This window comes from Carassius auratus, unplaced genomic scaffold, assembly GCF_003368295.1.
Source record: "Carassius auratus strain Wakin unplaced genomic scaffold, ASM336829v1 scaf_tig00005868, whole genome shotgun sequence".
Lineage (NCBI taxonomy): Eukaryota > Metazoa > Chordata > Actinopteri > Cypriniformes > Cyprinidae > Carassius > Carassius auratus.
In genome coordinates this window covers 17,202-33,339 of record NW_020523709.1, presented here as the reverse complement: position 1 = coordinate 33,339, position 16,138 = coordinate 17,202, and the positions used below count along the sequence as shown (strand labels likewise).

Below are 16,138 nucleotides of genomic sequence, written 5' to 3'. Positions count from 1 at the left end.
TTATTTGTAACGTTACCTTATAAAAACTCTTCTGGACATTTCAGAATGTTTGTACAAAACACAAAGAAAAAAAAAAAGCAAAGAGGGTATAATATCTTTTGAAATTATTATTGATTGCTTTTAAGAACTGCACTCCAGTTCTGATGAAAAGAAAATCTTCCATCTCTCACCATTCAGTCTCTGCTCAGCCTGCTGTCTCCTCTGAACTACTGTACAGTATCTGAAACCTCTCACCTCTTCACGCTTGACCAGTCTGTCACCTTCTCATAGGAAGAGAAGGTTTCCTAATGCTTCTGAAAAATGGGAATGTATATATTCTGAATAATGGGATGCATATATGAGGAATTTTAAAGTGTGGATAAAATGTTTAAGCTTCTGAATCAAGAACCATGTTTAAAGCAAGACCAGGGGGAGGAACACTGAGGCATACCTTGAGTTTGTTTCCACAGTCCAGTGCCACTGTGATTAACAGAACTTAATTAAAGTCACATCAGCATTGGAATTGTGTCAGAGCTCTTGGGGCTTCTTTCATCTACTTTTTTTTTTTTTTTTTTTTTTTTTAGAAGTGGACCAAGCCTTGAAAAAATGCACATGTAAAATGATTTATTTATTATTAAATATATTAATTATTTGTAATACTTTATTTTTTTTAATTATAGTACGATTTTTAATTAACACATTTTTTCAAAAGATTTTTATTCAACAAGTATATATTAAATTAATCAAAAGTGACAGGACAGCATTTTTTAATAGAATAAAATAGAATAGAACAGGAGCAAGGTCTTATTTGACTCTTTTTTTCTTTCTTTCTTTTTTATTTTTATTTAGCAATTTCATGAATTATGGATCAATGGTGTCAGTTTCATTCTGTAAGTGCCTCACACACCAAGTTTGCTTAAAATTGTAGGTGGAAAATCACTAAAGGAAAATATTAATTTGAGGGTATCTCTGATCTCAGTGGAAATCTTCAAAGATATGACTTGACTTAAAAAAAAAATTAATCACATTTATTTTATTGACATTTTTAGGTGTTAAAGTTGCATGAAGTATTTTGTGTACGATAATTCATTGAAATGTCAAAAAAAGAAAAAGAAAGTTGCAGATATTGTAAAAAAAAAGTGTACTTTAAACAAAAACAAATTAGGGATTTCTTATGAGGTCAAATCTAATTTTTCATTTTAAGTCATTTTTGAATATTTTGTGAATTAAAAATACATTTTAATGCGTTGACTTACATATTAAAGAGTATCTTAAGTACTTGTTATTTAATGCTACATTTAAAGTAAATACATTATATTTATATAAATATAACAAATTGCGACTTTCATAGTCAATTGATACATTTCAATAACATTTTAAAACCTAAATTTCAAAAGTAATGACATTCAAGTATATTTTTGTTTACTATAAATGCTTGTCAACAACTTTGAAAGCACCCTTTAATCATATTTCAAAGAAAGCATAAGTAATAAAACGCATATAAAAATAAAGAACACTTAATATAAATACATTTTAATGTAAATAATACATTTTCATTTAACTGAAAATATATTGGGGGGAGGGAAATGCAATTACATTAGGCACTCAAATATTTTATTAAATTATGTTATTCCCATAAGTAATTTTAAAAGAATGTACTACTTTAAGCATCAATTTTGTGCGCGTGCATCAGTTTGGGTGGTTTATGAGGACATAAATTTATATAATGACATGGGAATGGCATATTACAATGTAGGTGGTTTATGAGGACACTTCCTCTGTCCCTCTAATTCAAAAGCCAAGCGTCCCCAACTAAGCAAGCCAAAGGCGACAGTGGAAAACATAAAAAGCATCTGCCAAGTCCATAAATGGACAGAGCATAAAGTGTGTATGTTTAAATAAGCATACCCACAAAGTATCAGCAAATTTGGCCCATGAACTGGATTACTCAGTCCCACAGCGCTGACCATCCTGACTGGAAAGATACGGCCACATATCAAACATTTTTATGATTTGTAAATGTACGTCTTTTATTACTTGCTACTGTAATTATAGTTATTATAATATATTATATTTTGCATGTATATAAATAGTAAAACCCCATTTCTTCTGGGTCATTTTGACTCTGAATTAACATGAACCTGACCAGTTGTTTATGGACTTTGACTCTGACCTGAAGGTTTATCACTATCACTGACCTCCATTGTTTAAAACCTAATATAGGTAAACTGTAGCAACCTGAAACACTAGCATTTCTGCATTCGCTATCTGTGTGCTCTAAAGTAAATTATATATGCATGCATGCTTGCTTGAGGTGGACAGAAGGTGTGGCTGGATGTCAGTGATAAAATCATAGAAACACTTCTATGCTGCCTGACAAGTTTTCAGTATCGTGAGCTGTGCTTAGGTTATGCAAGGTCAATTCACCAAACCTCAAAGAGAATTCAGACTCACCATATATAGACCTAGCTAGCTCTTGAAGTTTGAAGACCCCTGGATTAGAGAGGAAACAGTCAGACAGAATGTTCCTGTATTTTCCACCAGATGTCACTAAACATACATTATTATGACAAAAATGTATAGTTTGACACTTAATGTATAGCCTAGTAATTTAGAATTAGACACGTTTATAAAAGTGTGTGTGATTTATCAGACGGAAAAGTATGAAATCTTAAAAATAATGATATAGAAACAGGCTAATATAATAGCTATATCTTTAAAGATATTAAAGTAAATTATTCATGTGTATACTTTCATTCAGAAACGTCACAAAAACACTTTTTTTACGAGTTTTACGTTCGCACGCTAGAGGGGTTCCAGTTGTTGCGTCACATCCCAGGGCCCCCTGGGCACTCAGCTCGATGCTAGTGGGGCGTGACGTCATGCACGAAACTTTGATACAATGCCCTCCATATTTTCGGGGAAGTTGAGTTCAACAGACAAGAGCAACATGTGACGTAGCGAAGGCATATAGATTGTCAATGGAATTTTTGCATAATTGACGCGACCGCTCGGAAAGCGAAGGCTCGCTGAAACACAGTTGGACCTGTTCGGTTTTTTTTAGGTGAATGGTTCGTGTAACACCCAACTGTAGAGCGGTCTGTTCTCGGGTAGACACGCGGGCTGCTTTGGTAAAGCGTGTAACGGAATCTGTTTCCACCGAGTTGTTTTTGGGTTTCTTTTTAAAATGAGGAGCCCGTTGGACAGACGCTTTTAGGATTGTTCTTCGGTGACAAACAGCCCTTATCGGACCTCTGTCGCCGGGCGAGAGTCGGGCATCGTCCTTTGGAGGAGTATCAGAATGATAAAGCCCAAAGTGGGTCGGATGTTTCTGGCGACATGCGTCGGCTCGTTTTTCATTCTTATATTATACTTCCAGAACATCTCAAGATCAGGTGAGTCTTGATAATAAACTAGCGATGTCTGGTTCATTAAGGATTTGTTCTTTTAAATTGGATCCTTCGAAAGAATTGGGTCACAAAACCGGGTGTGAACAGTTTGTTCGGCAAACTGGTTCTCGAATGACTCCGACAAGCCTTTCCAGTCTGACATGTTCGATTCATATGATTAGATGTCAATAGTTTGACTCATTAAATCGTACAACAGTTTTGTCAACACATAGGCTAACAGATATGGTTTTTAAAATTTCATTTAAATATGCATATTTGTTTTTAACTGAGACATTATTTTTTATTGTTCAGGGTAAATGCTGAATGTGTTTATGTTCAAAACAACTTCTGCTGAGTTTTGGCTTCAGTCGACGAATGAACTGGACACATTAATTACAATTCAAATCTTAGTATAGCAAGTAATCACATGATTCAATATGTTGTAGCGTTTTTTTTTTTTTTTTTTTTTTGAAGTATTGTACAATGATTTCTGCATTATTCAGTGGTAAACTGTAATTGGTGTACAGCTCTTCTTCTTTTTCATTCAGTAGAAAAAGGAAAGTTTAGATTAAGTTTCATCAGCCAAATCTAGATTACAAATCAGACTTTTTGTTAACAGACCATGACCACATAACTATATTCGTTCTTGGATTGATGACATTCATCTTTTAAACGTTAACTGTGGGCAATGATATGCAAGTGCATTCTGACTTGTCCTCCCTGGTCCGGACATCCGAAATGTCTGGGATCAGTGCCATCAAGGAAACAGCACTTGTTATTTTGGCTCTGGCCTGTTAAAGTTACTAAATGTCACTTTGCATTAAGTGGTCTGTTGGTTTAAAATCTAGGATGATATCTAAAATGTTGCTGGTTTGAACTCCAAACAGGTCGTTCCACTCTAAACTAAGCTTCTTTTTTTCTTCTTTTTTTTTTTTTTTTGCAGTCCCAACTGTTCACTTTCACAGTCATAAGTTAGTGACATTTGGAGTTGCATTTTCACCTTTTCTCCCATTTTTGTCTTCCAAATCCACCAGAATTACTGTTAAAAACCCCTGTTAAAAGACTTAAAATGACTTCTTACTATGCGAGAACTTTGGCCTTGTTTACATCTGGTATTAAAATGTACACAATGTTTTCAGTGATCTGATCACATTATGAGCTGAGACACATTAACGATTACACCTGGTCTTAACATGCACTTTAAATGCATTTCCTGTGGCCACATGTGTTCGGATTTCCTCTTATTTTTTTCCATCTTATTCTGGCATACTTGTGTGCAGAGCATGAATATGATTGAATGACCAAAGCTATTATGCTGTTTACATGCTAGCAGGAAATGGAAGTGAATCGAAAGGACACGGTAACTACAATTTCAATTGTAATCTTTGTGTGGCACAACATAGCTTAGTTGGAATCAATTGTTTTGGTTTGCTTTCTCAAAACACATCCCATGATGCTCACATGTTAGGTCTACACTACAAAAGGTTGACTGCTTGTTCGACTTCCTCTAGAAGTGGCGGAAAATGTTTTATTTTATAACCCCTTTACACCTGTATTTAAACGTGTCCACTTGTGATCTCAATGAAAAGCATCTTAAAACCAGGTGTTGACAAGACCTTAAGCAATGACTGCCTTTTTGATGTCAAAACTCAAGATGCTGTAAGATCATTTTAAATTCAGTTTGGACAGAAATTTCTTCCGGTGGTAATTGGGTGAAAAAAGGAAGTTAATCCCACACTGAAACTGGTTTAATAATGTAGATTTAAGACAATATGTTTGACGTTCATTTTACATAAAATCAGTGTCATGTCAAGTGTTTAAAGTCAGTTTGATTTGCATATTTGACCTGTTTTTTGTTGTTATTTTTTCTGACGTCAAACTGACATCTTTTCAACATCAGTTGCTCACTGGGAAAGATTTAGCGCATTTTCTTCACTTCCAATTGACAAGCTTAAGTAAATAAAGCTTAGATAACATAGACAAGCATGCCACAAAAAAGCAGTTCCTCTTGACTTATTAAAAAGGACATCAGACTTTAGAGTGCACACATTTAGACTTTAGCCAGTTTAGAACAGCGAACAAAAAACGGCTGTTGAAACCCGCTGAAACAAAGCAGACAGAGAGAAAATCCGGAATGTTTGGAAAGCCCCCACTGGGACACTCTGGGGTATTCTGAAACCTTTTAAACCTTACCCTGATGCTTCAGAGAAGAACGGATCACCTTGAAGAAGGATAGTGTGAGATTTGAGAAGAAGGGGGAATTAAAGTCAGTGGCTTGAGTTTCTCCAGAGTTTTGGGAAAGGCTTCATGTGACCATGTCAGATTTTTCAACCAGAGATTACTTAGGTTCATGACAGTTTATGGAGCTAAACCTCTGCTGTGACAGTAATTTATGAAAATCACCTGGAAATGATCAAAAACAGCATGGGGCAGTGAAGTACAGTATGTAACCACAAAAGATATGTAGATGGTGCTTAGTTTCCTGTGAATTATAGATAAGAGTCTTTGAACAAATAGAGATAATCTTGTAGTCATAGCTAATTTATATTCTTGTTATTTTGTGTTGTAAACAAAACTTCAATTTTTTCTCTTCGCCCAGGAGAGTTAGACTAGAGCCAAGTTCAGAGTATTTTGGTAAAAATGTTATTATACTGCCAAGATTGCAAAGCTGGTGTTGATGAAGAAAGTTTTTTTTTTTTTTTTCTTCAATTAAATTAATGATCCACTTCCCCTTACTAGATTTGGCCCTATTGAACCATTCTTGCCCAGGCTTGTTAGTATGGAGTAAGGCAGCTTTTATGGTACATGCTGCTCAAGGATAGTTCAGAATCTGACCCTGGAAAAGCTTTCTGCCTTTAGCAAATATATTGTCTATGGCAAAATAACATTGTGTAATATTTCACTGTCTCTCCTTAACAGGTGTTTGTAGATCACACCTGCATTTTTGAAGGCGCTTCTTTTGGTGGACCTCTTTACCCTTCACTTGCTCCAAACCTGTTTGTTTCTTTCCTCTGTTGAACAAGAAATTCGATATTTTGAAGAATGTGGGTAGCCATTGACTTCCATAGTATTTTGTTTAGTATAGAAGTCAATGGCTACTGTCAACTATTTGGTTACTAACATTCTTCAAAATATCTTCTTTGTGTTCAACAGAAGAAAGAAACTCATACAGGTTTGGAACAACTAGAGTGTGAGTAAATGATGACAGAATTTTCACTCCGTTAATCTCATTCTAATGTTGATGTATCAAGGTGAATCATTCAAAACTGGGAAGATTTTATATAGGCTTGAATGTGCTTAAAACTCATTCTAGGCTCAACATTTTCATACTGTGCATTATTTGCTTAAAGCTTTTCTTGTTTGGCTCATGGACAGTTGTTTGCTGAGCCACACCCCTGCAATGGTCACATGGTCACACTTCACAGGAAGTTTGGCTATGCTGTATACCACTGTCCTCTTTGCTTCTAAAAAGTGGTTCCAATAAAAAGAGCTGATACAAGTGATCTTAAAAGTAGTGCTCTCTAGGTGTCTGGCCTAATACTTGCAGCAGCTATCAGTAATTACTTTAAAATGGCTTTTGTATTTATGTAATTATACTTCACAGAACCACTCATGTGTCATGTGTGGTAACCGACCTCATGTGTTGGCCATTTATTCTGTTTAATTACTGAATATTGAATTTCCCCTTATTCTTCTGCTGATACGTCATCAAGAACAACATCAAGAAAACTTGTCCAGCCAAAAGGCAAATGGTGAGGTTCAACTCATGAATGTTTATGGCCAAACATATGGAGCTGCTTCCCCTTCCTGTGCAGTAATTGACTTTGAGTCAGAACACAGGGGGTGGGGGTCATTTCTTTGACATTGGCTCCATCACACGCACTGTGGGCAATTTGAAACTGAGATGATGTCAACTTCATGTTCTCCTCTGATAAAGGCTGTGTCTGCTGTGTGCAGCAGTTTCATTGCTTATCTGACCACCATCACTTAACTGCTGTTTGTGTTTAAAGAGGCAGTGTTTGCTGAATTTGCTGCAAGTCACACTTCTTTTCGCTTGTTTAGTTTGACACAGCCTGATTAATCTCAGTCAAGCATTTTACTTCCGCTCCTTTACAGCTCGCTCTGGTAAAACTGCTTAAAATAAACTAAAGTAGTTATTCTTGATGTTGACTGTCACAATTGTTTATTGCAGCTATAAGATGGGTCAAGTAATTCAATTTAGTTGTCCAGCTAGTTGATTTATTATGTAGGGCTAGTTTCTTCATGGATATAAAAAACAAAACAAAAAAACATTTACACCACATGGCTGTAAAACATGACCTAATTCTTTACCATCAAGCAAACCTCAAATTATCATACGTGGGTCTGTTCGAAAAGCTTATGAAGTCCATTAATCCAGAGGCCTAGAAGTGAAACTCTCTTTGATCTTTGAAAATTGAGTCACATTATGAAGTGATTGAAGGTCAAATTAGATTTTGGATTTGTACTTTCTCCAGTAATTGTTTCCTAAGTTGTTTACGCGTCTTTTACACATTTTATGCTCTAGTTGGAGTAAACTGGAGTGATTGAGCCTTGGGACAGGTTGGGACAGTCCAAGACTTTAGATTGAAAACCTACATTTAACAAACAATTTGAAGGGATAGTTCAACCAAAACTATTGTCTCTTACTGAACTTCATGTTGTTTATAAACCTGTATGACTTTGTTTCTTCCACTATAACACAAAAAGAAGGATTGATTTTTTTTATCTATGTTTGTTTTGGACCCATCTAGCTTATGGGCGAAAGGACGCTTTTAAAAAATAACTTTTGTGTTCTAAAGAAGAAAGTCATACAGGTTTGCACTTATGTAAGGGTGAGTAAATGATGACAGAAGTTAGATTTTTTTCATTGAACTGTCCCTTTAATGTTTGATCCTCTTTCCAAAGCATGGGTTTTGATGCTCTCTTAAACAGATAAACAAACAGCAGTTTAAAAACCACTTTCTGACAGTATCCTTCAGGCACATGTGTTTAGTATAGCGTCATCAGCCATTGCTGGTTTGTCTAAGCATTCCATTACCCATAAAATGACATAATTCTGGGAGTCGTTCTGCCCTACAGTGCCAAGTTTCCCAATAGACCTGTTTTATATTGTATGAGGAACTGCGCACAAGATGCTTTTGATTTAACATGCTGCCGGGGCATTGGTCTGGTCCCGCCAACCCTCCTGATCCTTCGCTCTTCCTTTCGGACAGCTGAGACTGGAGACCGATTTTTAAGCCGTCAGAGATTTGGATCGAATAAACAAATCACGCAAGTGACATGAACAGACTGTTTGATTGCCAAACACTGGCCCTCCTTCGGATAGAAGGCAGATGTTAGAACAGCTTGAGGGTCACAAGGTTGTTGTGTCTTCTCTTTTGTTTTCATAATTTGTTCACTCTTCAGGCCTGGGAAGGAGAAAAAGACTGCATCCTTTTAATAAATAAGGGGAAATTTCCAGCCTAAAATGGAATTTGGGGATTTGGGATGAACAGTCACAGCTCTATGTTAGTCAGGGATAGAGTGACACCCTCACATTGAGGCTCTAAGGAGAAAGAGAGAACTTTTCATACTATTTGCATCTCTTTCTCTCTTCTCAATTTCATCTATAGTTTTGAGAGTAAAGCTCGTGCTATGAATGGAATACTGTACAGTAAGACGCTCTGAGCCACTATGAGTGGACATAACTCTATCCAAATCTCTGATTAAGCACATTCCTCACTCGGTAATGGATTCTGCTTTTTGGCATATTAAGGCACCCATTGGAGTTCTACTTCCTCTAGTGTACTTGGGGCAGAAAGGAAAATTATTGCTTTAGTTTGAAAACTGTTCCCTTCTTCCCTAAGAACGCTTAATGATAAGTAAGACTCATTTTTACAGAAACAGGTCTCTGTAGGTATTCATTAGAATTTCAAGCTAAGCATTTTAGTAATTTTGAAAACTTTTTTGATCAAATCAGTAATTCTCAGTCAAGTTCATTCTTGTTTTAAAAATGTGTCTTTTATAGCTTAACCAATCATAACTGCCTCCATTTTGCAGCTCCCAGAATTATGGGATGCTTATACAGAATATCCACCATAACTGAACATTCAAGGTTTGACCACCAGCATTAAAATACTTACACAAAAATGTAAAGCAGCACAACTCTTTTCAACACTGATAATAATAAGTAATGTTTATTGAGCTCCAAATCATCATCATATTAGGATTTCTGATGGATCATGTGACGCTGAAGACTGGGACAATGGCTGCCAAAAAGTCAGTATTGTCAGGAAAAATAAATAAATACATAAAAAAAAAAAAAAAAAAAAAAAAATATATATATATATATATATATATATATATATATATATATATATATATATATATATATATATATATATATATATATATATATATATATATTATAATATATAACATTTTTATTTAAATTGCAAATTTTTTTTTTACAGTATTACTGTAATTACTGTCTTTTTGATCAAATAAATATAACCTTGGTGATCCTAATTTACTTCTTAAAAAAAAATTAGAAAAAAAAATATCTTTATTACGTCAATCTTTTTGAATGGTCATGTAAACATGGTTAGTGTTGAGCTCCAATATTGTACACAAAACACCAAGTACTTCTGCCCTACAAGGTACAAGGTACACTGATCAACTCTATAGCAAGATAGTAGAGAGAAAAACAAGGCAAAAAACTGAAATTACAGTAAGTCAGTTTTATTCTTTTCTGCGATACATTGTAATAATAATTTTCATCGTACTACTGAAAATTATTTTTGATGTAGTGTTTTCTTGGAAACATGAGTCAAACAGACACATGGCAGATGGTTTAATGCACATTTTACATGAATAAGAACAGCTTGTGAAATGTTCTCATTTCAACATCAGACTGGTTTCACTTCTAATTCTGATGGGTTTCATGACACATACATAATGCTTCCTGACATCACCATGAGGCATGAGCACTTATGTTTCCACTGTTGTTTTAAACAGAGAAACATGACCCTCAAAGTCATTTGAATGTGTTTCCATGTACCACAGTCTAATTATATTTAGACTATAGGAGCGAGAACACCAGCTGTGAAGACTATTGAGAAGATAAATCAGTTGATTTCAGGAGTAAAGCAAAAACTCAAAAGTTACCGCACAGAACATAAAAAACTCTCTCCGCACGAGGCCAAGCAGAATTCGATCAGTAAGCGTGCAGTTGCAGTGCCGCAGGAGGGCTTCCTGCCCAATACCTTGTGAACTTTTGATAAAAGCTTACTGATTTGTGTGTTGCCCTCTATAAACCTTCACAGAACAACATTATTGGCCACAAGCCTGTGTAGCATTCCAGCAAACAACGTTTGTTGTTGCCGCCTGGCCTTGGTTGATTTGTGGAACCTCACTCATATTGAATACTTACAAGATTTTAAAAAAGAGACCTCATTGTTGCCTACCTTTGGAAGCCATTTAGTGTTTTGTTTTTTTCTACTTCGTAGCTTAGGATTGTTTGGAAAACTCATTTAGTCAAGTCAAGTATTGTTTAGCATTTCAAGCCAAATTAAGTATTTCTTTGGGGTGATACTATGTTATGTCTAGTCATCATTTAACTTCAATTTAGTATTTTTCTTCTAGCAATTCTCTATAGATTACTGTGTCACTTTGAAAAATAAAAATAAAGTCACAAGAGGAAGTTAGCTTGCAAGTCATTCTGTGGTTGTGAATCTAACAGCCTCTTGCACGTACTTTCAGACTTCCTTTATAAAATATTCTCATCTGTTGATTATATGAGTATAAAGTGAAAAGACATAATTTTGCGATGGCAGCTCTGATATGCTTGGAATAGACATCGAATTATGGCATTGTGTAACATTAAATAGTTCTATTGATGACTTTGCACACTACCATTCTACCATTGGTTACCTCACAACTACCATTATCTGTTGTGAGGTAACCAACTTCAGTGAGTCATAAGATTTTGGAGCAGATAGGAGCATTTTAAAATTTTACTTCAGATATTTCACATTTAAAGTATTTGAAATGTATATGAGCAGCACAACTCAAACCTTTATGCTAATATTTTTTTTATTCACTGAACAAGTCTAATGTATTGGCTGAAAGGCAGACATTGTTGAGGGGGCGTAAATCATCTGGCTAATTAAACAATCATGAATATTAATTACATCTTCATGAACTAAGATTCTACTAGTTGTTTGGACTACTCACCTTTTCACTCTCTGTTTGATTTTGAAAACTTAGTAAAGACTTGTGCAAAATCAGATCGCTCCCATTATAAACAAGACTATTGGTAAATTTTCAGTCAAAAAGCCCCCAAATAAAAAGGCACATTTAGACTTGATTTTCACTGTCGGCTTATTTGCAGTTTTGTATTAATTGAATTTTTCCATTTGTTCAGTTGAATGATGACTGTATATAAAGGCTGGGAAAGCCATCAGCGCCTGCTCGCATAGCACACATTTTGGTCTGTATATGTACTCAACCCCCTCCACTTTTCCTTCTTTCTGCCCCTTCCATGTTATATCATGTTCTTCTTTTCTTCCATTTTCCATCTGATCCTCATATAATCCATGTTTTTCTAGTACTGTATGTCTTCTGACAATTTCCACAAAAGGTTCAAATTGGTGTACCACTAATTCTTTTTAAGCTTTTTTAACATTAGATATTTTTGATAAATATACATTGTTAATCAGTCCCACGTGACCGTATTTTACCAAATTAAGTATAATTTGAACATTTAATTATCATTTTTATTTTATGTTTATTGATAGAAAATTATAAAGGAAAAGTTCCCCAAAAGTTTCAATGTTTTAAGTTTGTCTGGATAATGATGATCAGCATCTTTTGAGGGTTAAGTCTTTCATAGACCATTTACCGAAAAATGTCCTTTTTAATATTTAACTTTTAAAAAGTTATTAATAGAAAGTGCCTTTTCTCATTTTGCCATGAATGCTTACTCCTCCACTTTCTCAGTGTCCAGACTTGCTAGCTTATGCTCTCTGAGTATTTAAAGTATCCCTTTGACTTTGCTGGCACATGTGCAAAACCAATCACTTATGTTAGCAGCCAGGGCCCCAAAGCAGACTGAAGGAGTGTGTGTGTGCGCGTGAGATTGTGTGTGTGAGTGGGTGGGAAGGGGAGTAAGGGGGAAGTGACTTGGACTGAAGAGAACAGACTGTTCCTATAGAGAATACAAATGTGAAGGAGGAATTTTAGGGCCTATCAGCTATAGGAGCAGGAGTCAGAGAATGCAGTAACTGTTTGGTTCCAAAATGCTGAAAATGAACCGCTTTAATCTTTTACAGTTTAATAACATGACCATTCAGACAAAGTGCTTTGATATCTGCTCTCTCCACACAAGATCACACAAGTCCCTTAACCACAAAGAAGCTCTTTCTTCTGAGGAAAATTTGAGTGATGCTTGAACATACAAAACTTGCAGTCACAGTGCTGGGATGTTGTGAGTGGTTGTCAAGGCATTGCTATGTGGTGGCTAAGGAGTTCACAGTGGTTTTTAGCATATTGCTATGTGGTTTCTAGGTTCTAGTTTCTTACTAGCCCACATCAAAAGACCCCACCTCAGAGTCATATTCTGGTCAATATAAGTTCCTTTAATAAAAGCTAATGCACTCGTTATATTATTAAAAAGATATTTAGCATAGATTACTAGCCCCAATTTTGATGTATCACTAATTTTCAATAGCAGTGCAAGATATACACTGAAGATTTTTAAAACCTACAATGACCATATTTAATAGCAATATTTTCTGTTGCCTAAAAAGCAATTCAATGTTTTAACGGATGTCTAAATGTTTTGCTTTTGGAGCCATTATTTTAGTTTTTTGTTGCCATTTCTCATATTTTTGCATTTGTTGTGTGCTTGTAGCTTCTGAACAGTTTTCAGGCTGGAACAGTTCTTCAGTTAAATCGGGAAGAAGCCCTTTGCAGTCACTACAAGAAAATGAACAGGTATGTATTTCAGCAATGAAATCATTAAAGATGTTGTTGATTAACGGTTCTAAAATACGTTACGAAATGTTTAAATAAGACAACGTGTACTTGATGATACATTTGCAAGCAATTTTGAAGTATAAATTATATGGATTAACAGAGGACAGAGTGAATTCTTTGGGCCCCGGTGTTGAAGGGACAGATTTTAACAGCAGTGGAGGATGAATTACTAAAATAACAACCTCACATTCCTGTTGGGGCTCAATTCATTCACCCTCAACACCTTATTTTTACACAATCACCATCTTATTAAGACACATGCTAACCATCTGACAAAATGAAATTATATGCATCACTGCTATGCCAGGGTGTGCACTGCACTAAATGGTGAAAATTCTTTATTTAATTCATATTAAAATGCTTTTGTTTGCTCACATTTTCCCAAATTTTTAAGACCGACTTTCTTCTACTGAAAAGAAGAAAATCCTGGCTGCTTTTTTAAAATAATTCAAGTAAAAGATAGTTGGGTCTGTCAAATTTCAAAATTGGCAAACATAATGTAAGAAGATTAATCCATGTGACTTGTGCACCATATTAATTTTTTAAGCCATACCATAGCCTTTGAGATTTACAGACACTGTTCACTGTGTAGTGGAAGCAAACTGCCAGAATGTTCTGCTAAACGTCTGCTCTTATGTTATACTGACCAAAGTATGTTGTACTGGTTTGGAATGACATGACGTAAATTATGGCAGACTTCATTTTTGGGTGAACTATCCCTTTAAAGTTCTCAGTGGAACGTTTAGATAAGATCCTTCTTGTTGGAACACTACCAGCTTATCAAATCCTATTATATTGCCATTATTAAACACATCTGTGAATCATCCCCCAGGCAAAAATGATACGCTCCTTTTACCGCTATGTGCCTCATTGTTTCACAAGAACTTCCCTCAAACAACAACTGTCATATCATATAAAATCACGCAAAAACGTGTAGTGGAACCTGTCGTGGTGCGCTGATAAGAAATCTGGAAATTCAGTTTCAGAAGAAAATATTTTTAAAGCAATAGTTCACCCAAAAATGTTATTCCGTTCTGAACTCATGTGACTTTTTTTCTTTCGTGGAACACAAATGGTGACTTTTTTCCAATTCCATTTCCTCTTATACCATTCCCTTCTGTCATCCAGCTGGAACAGTCTGCAGTGCAGGCCACTCTGCAGGGTCGAAGGGAACTCCTGGAGGAAACCTGTCGCACCCACACCCACAAAAGACGTGTACTCAGCCCGGAGGACCTCCGCCACCTCATAGTGGATGATAAACACAAGTTACTGTATTGCTATGTCCCCAAAGTGGCATGTACAAACTGGAAACGTGTGTTGATGGTGCTAACAGGAGATGGGCACTATCGCGAACCACTGGCTATTCCAGCAAACGAGGCTCACGTAGTGGGCAACCTGCGTTCACTCTCAGAGTACTCCACAGCCGAGATCAACCAGCGGCTACGCACATATCTGAAGTTTGTCTTTGTGCGTGAACCCTTCGAAAGACTTGTCTCTGCATATCGCAACAAGTTTACCCGTAGCTACAACACGGCATTCCATAAACGCTACGGGACCAAAATCATCCAGAGGCATCGTGCGGACCCCCAGGCTGAAGCACTGGAAAAAGGCAACGACGTCTCCTTTGAGGAGTTTGTGTATTATTTAGTGGACCCCCAGACTCAGAAAGAGGAACCGTTTAATGAGCACTGGGAAAGGGTTCATTCACTTTGCCACCCTTGCCTGATCCATTACGATGTGGTGGGCAAGTATGAGACTCTTGTGCAAGATTCACGTTACATCCTGAAGTTAGCAGGTGCTGAAGAAGAGGTCAAATTTCCCGCCATGTCCAAGAGCACCAGGACCACGGGTGACATGACTGCTAAGTTCTTCGACAACATCAGTCCATTTTACCAGAAGAAACTCTTCAACCTTTACAGAATGGACTTCTTGCTTTTTAACTACTCTGTGCCGGCTTACTTGAAGTTGAGATAAACAGTTCAGCGAGTTTCAACTGATCATAAAACTTGTACACATGGATGTGAATCTTGCGGGCAATGACTAAAATTTAGCTTGTGTCTGGATTTGAGTGAATCGCCTGAGGGAACCTGTAGAGGATGCACCTTGGATATGGCGTCTCCATTGGTCTTTTGAAGTGAAATTCAGCACTGTGAACAGATTAGTGCTGGGTGGGGTGTTGCATACCATCCCAAAAGTTCACAAAATACTGTCTGTAATTCCTTTGGCAAATGTCGACTGAGCTCCAAGTATGTGCCTTTGTCCTTCTGAATGTTGATAAGTGAAGCAGGATTCTTCATCAACAGACAAATGCTATGAATGTTTCTTCAACCATCCAAAATTATATTTATGGTATTGTTTACGTAGCATATTTATTGTGGATTTTGGTGTTGAACTGGAACCAGCAAAGCCTTGACATTAATCTCGAAGCGATTCCATGAAGCTGATCTCAAAGCCTCCTTTCAAACATTCCCTGGATATATGGGCCTTTCGCACCACTTTAGTTCCAGAACTAAATGTACAGTTCTAAAGTACTGGGACGATTTTGCGTAAACTATTTCCAAGTACCATTTAAAGGGTTGCATTCGCACTGATGGTGTGTACTAGGACGTGACGTAAGCTGGTCAACAGCGATGCCATTTATGCATGCCGTTCAACAATGAAAACAAAAAAGAACAACGTTAACAACAGGAGGATGGAATATGCTGAGATTGGAGCTGTGTTTTTGTTGTGTC

At 36.3% G+C, this 16,138-nt stretch overlaps 1 protein-coding gene across 1 annotated transcript; it reads left to right on the top strand.

Annotated features, from left to right (window-relative positions):
* The first annotated feature begins 2,885 nt into the window (after positions 1–2,885).
* LOC113071069 (carbohydrate sulfotransferase 11-like) lies at positions 2,886–15,822 on the top strand. Its single transcript, XM_026244437.1, has 3 exons — positions 2,886–3,374; positions 13,282–13,364; positions 14,535–15,822. The coding sequence occupies exons 1-3, from the start codon at positions 3,281–3,283 to the stop codon at positions 15,378–15,380; spliced, it is 1,023 nt and encodes a 340-aa protein (XP_026100222.1). The 5' UTR covers positions 2,886–3,280; the 3' UTR covers positions 15,381–15,822.
* The last annotated feature ends 316 nt before the right edge of the window (positions 15,823–16,138 follow it).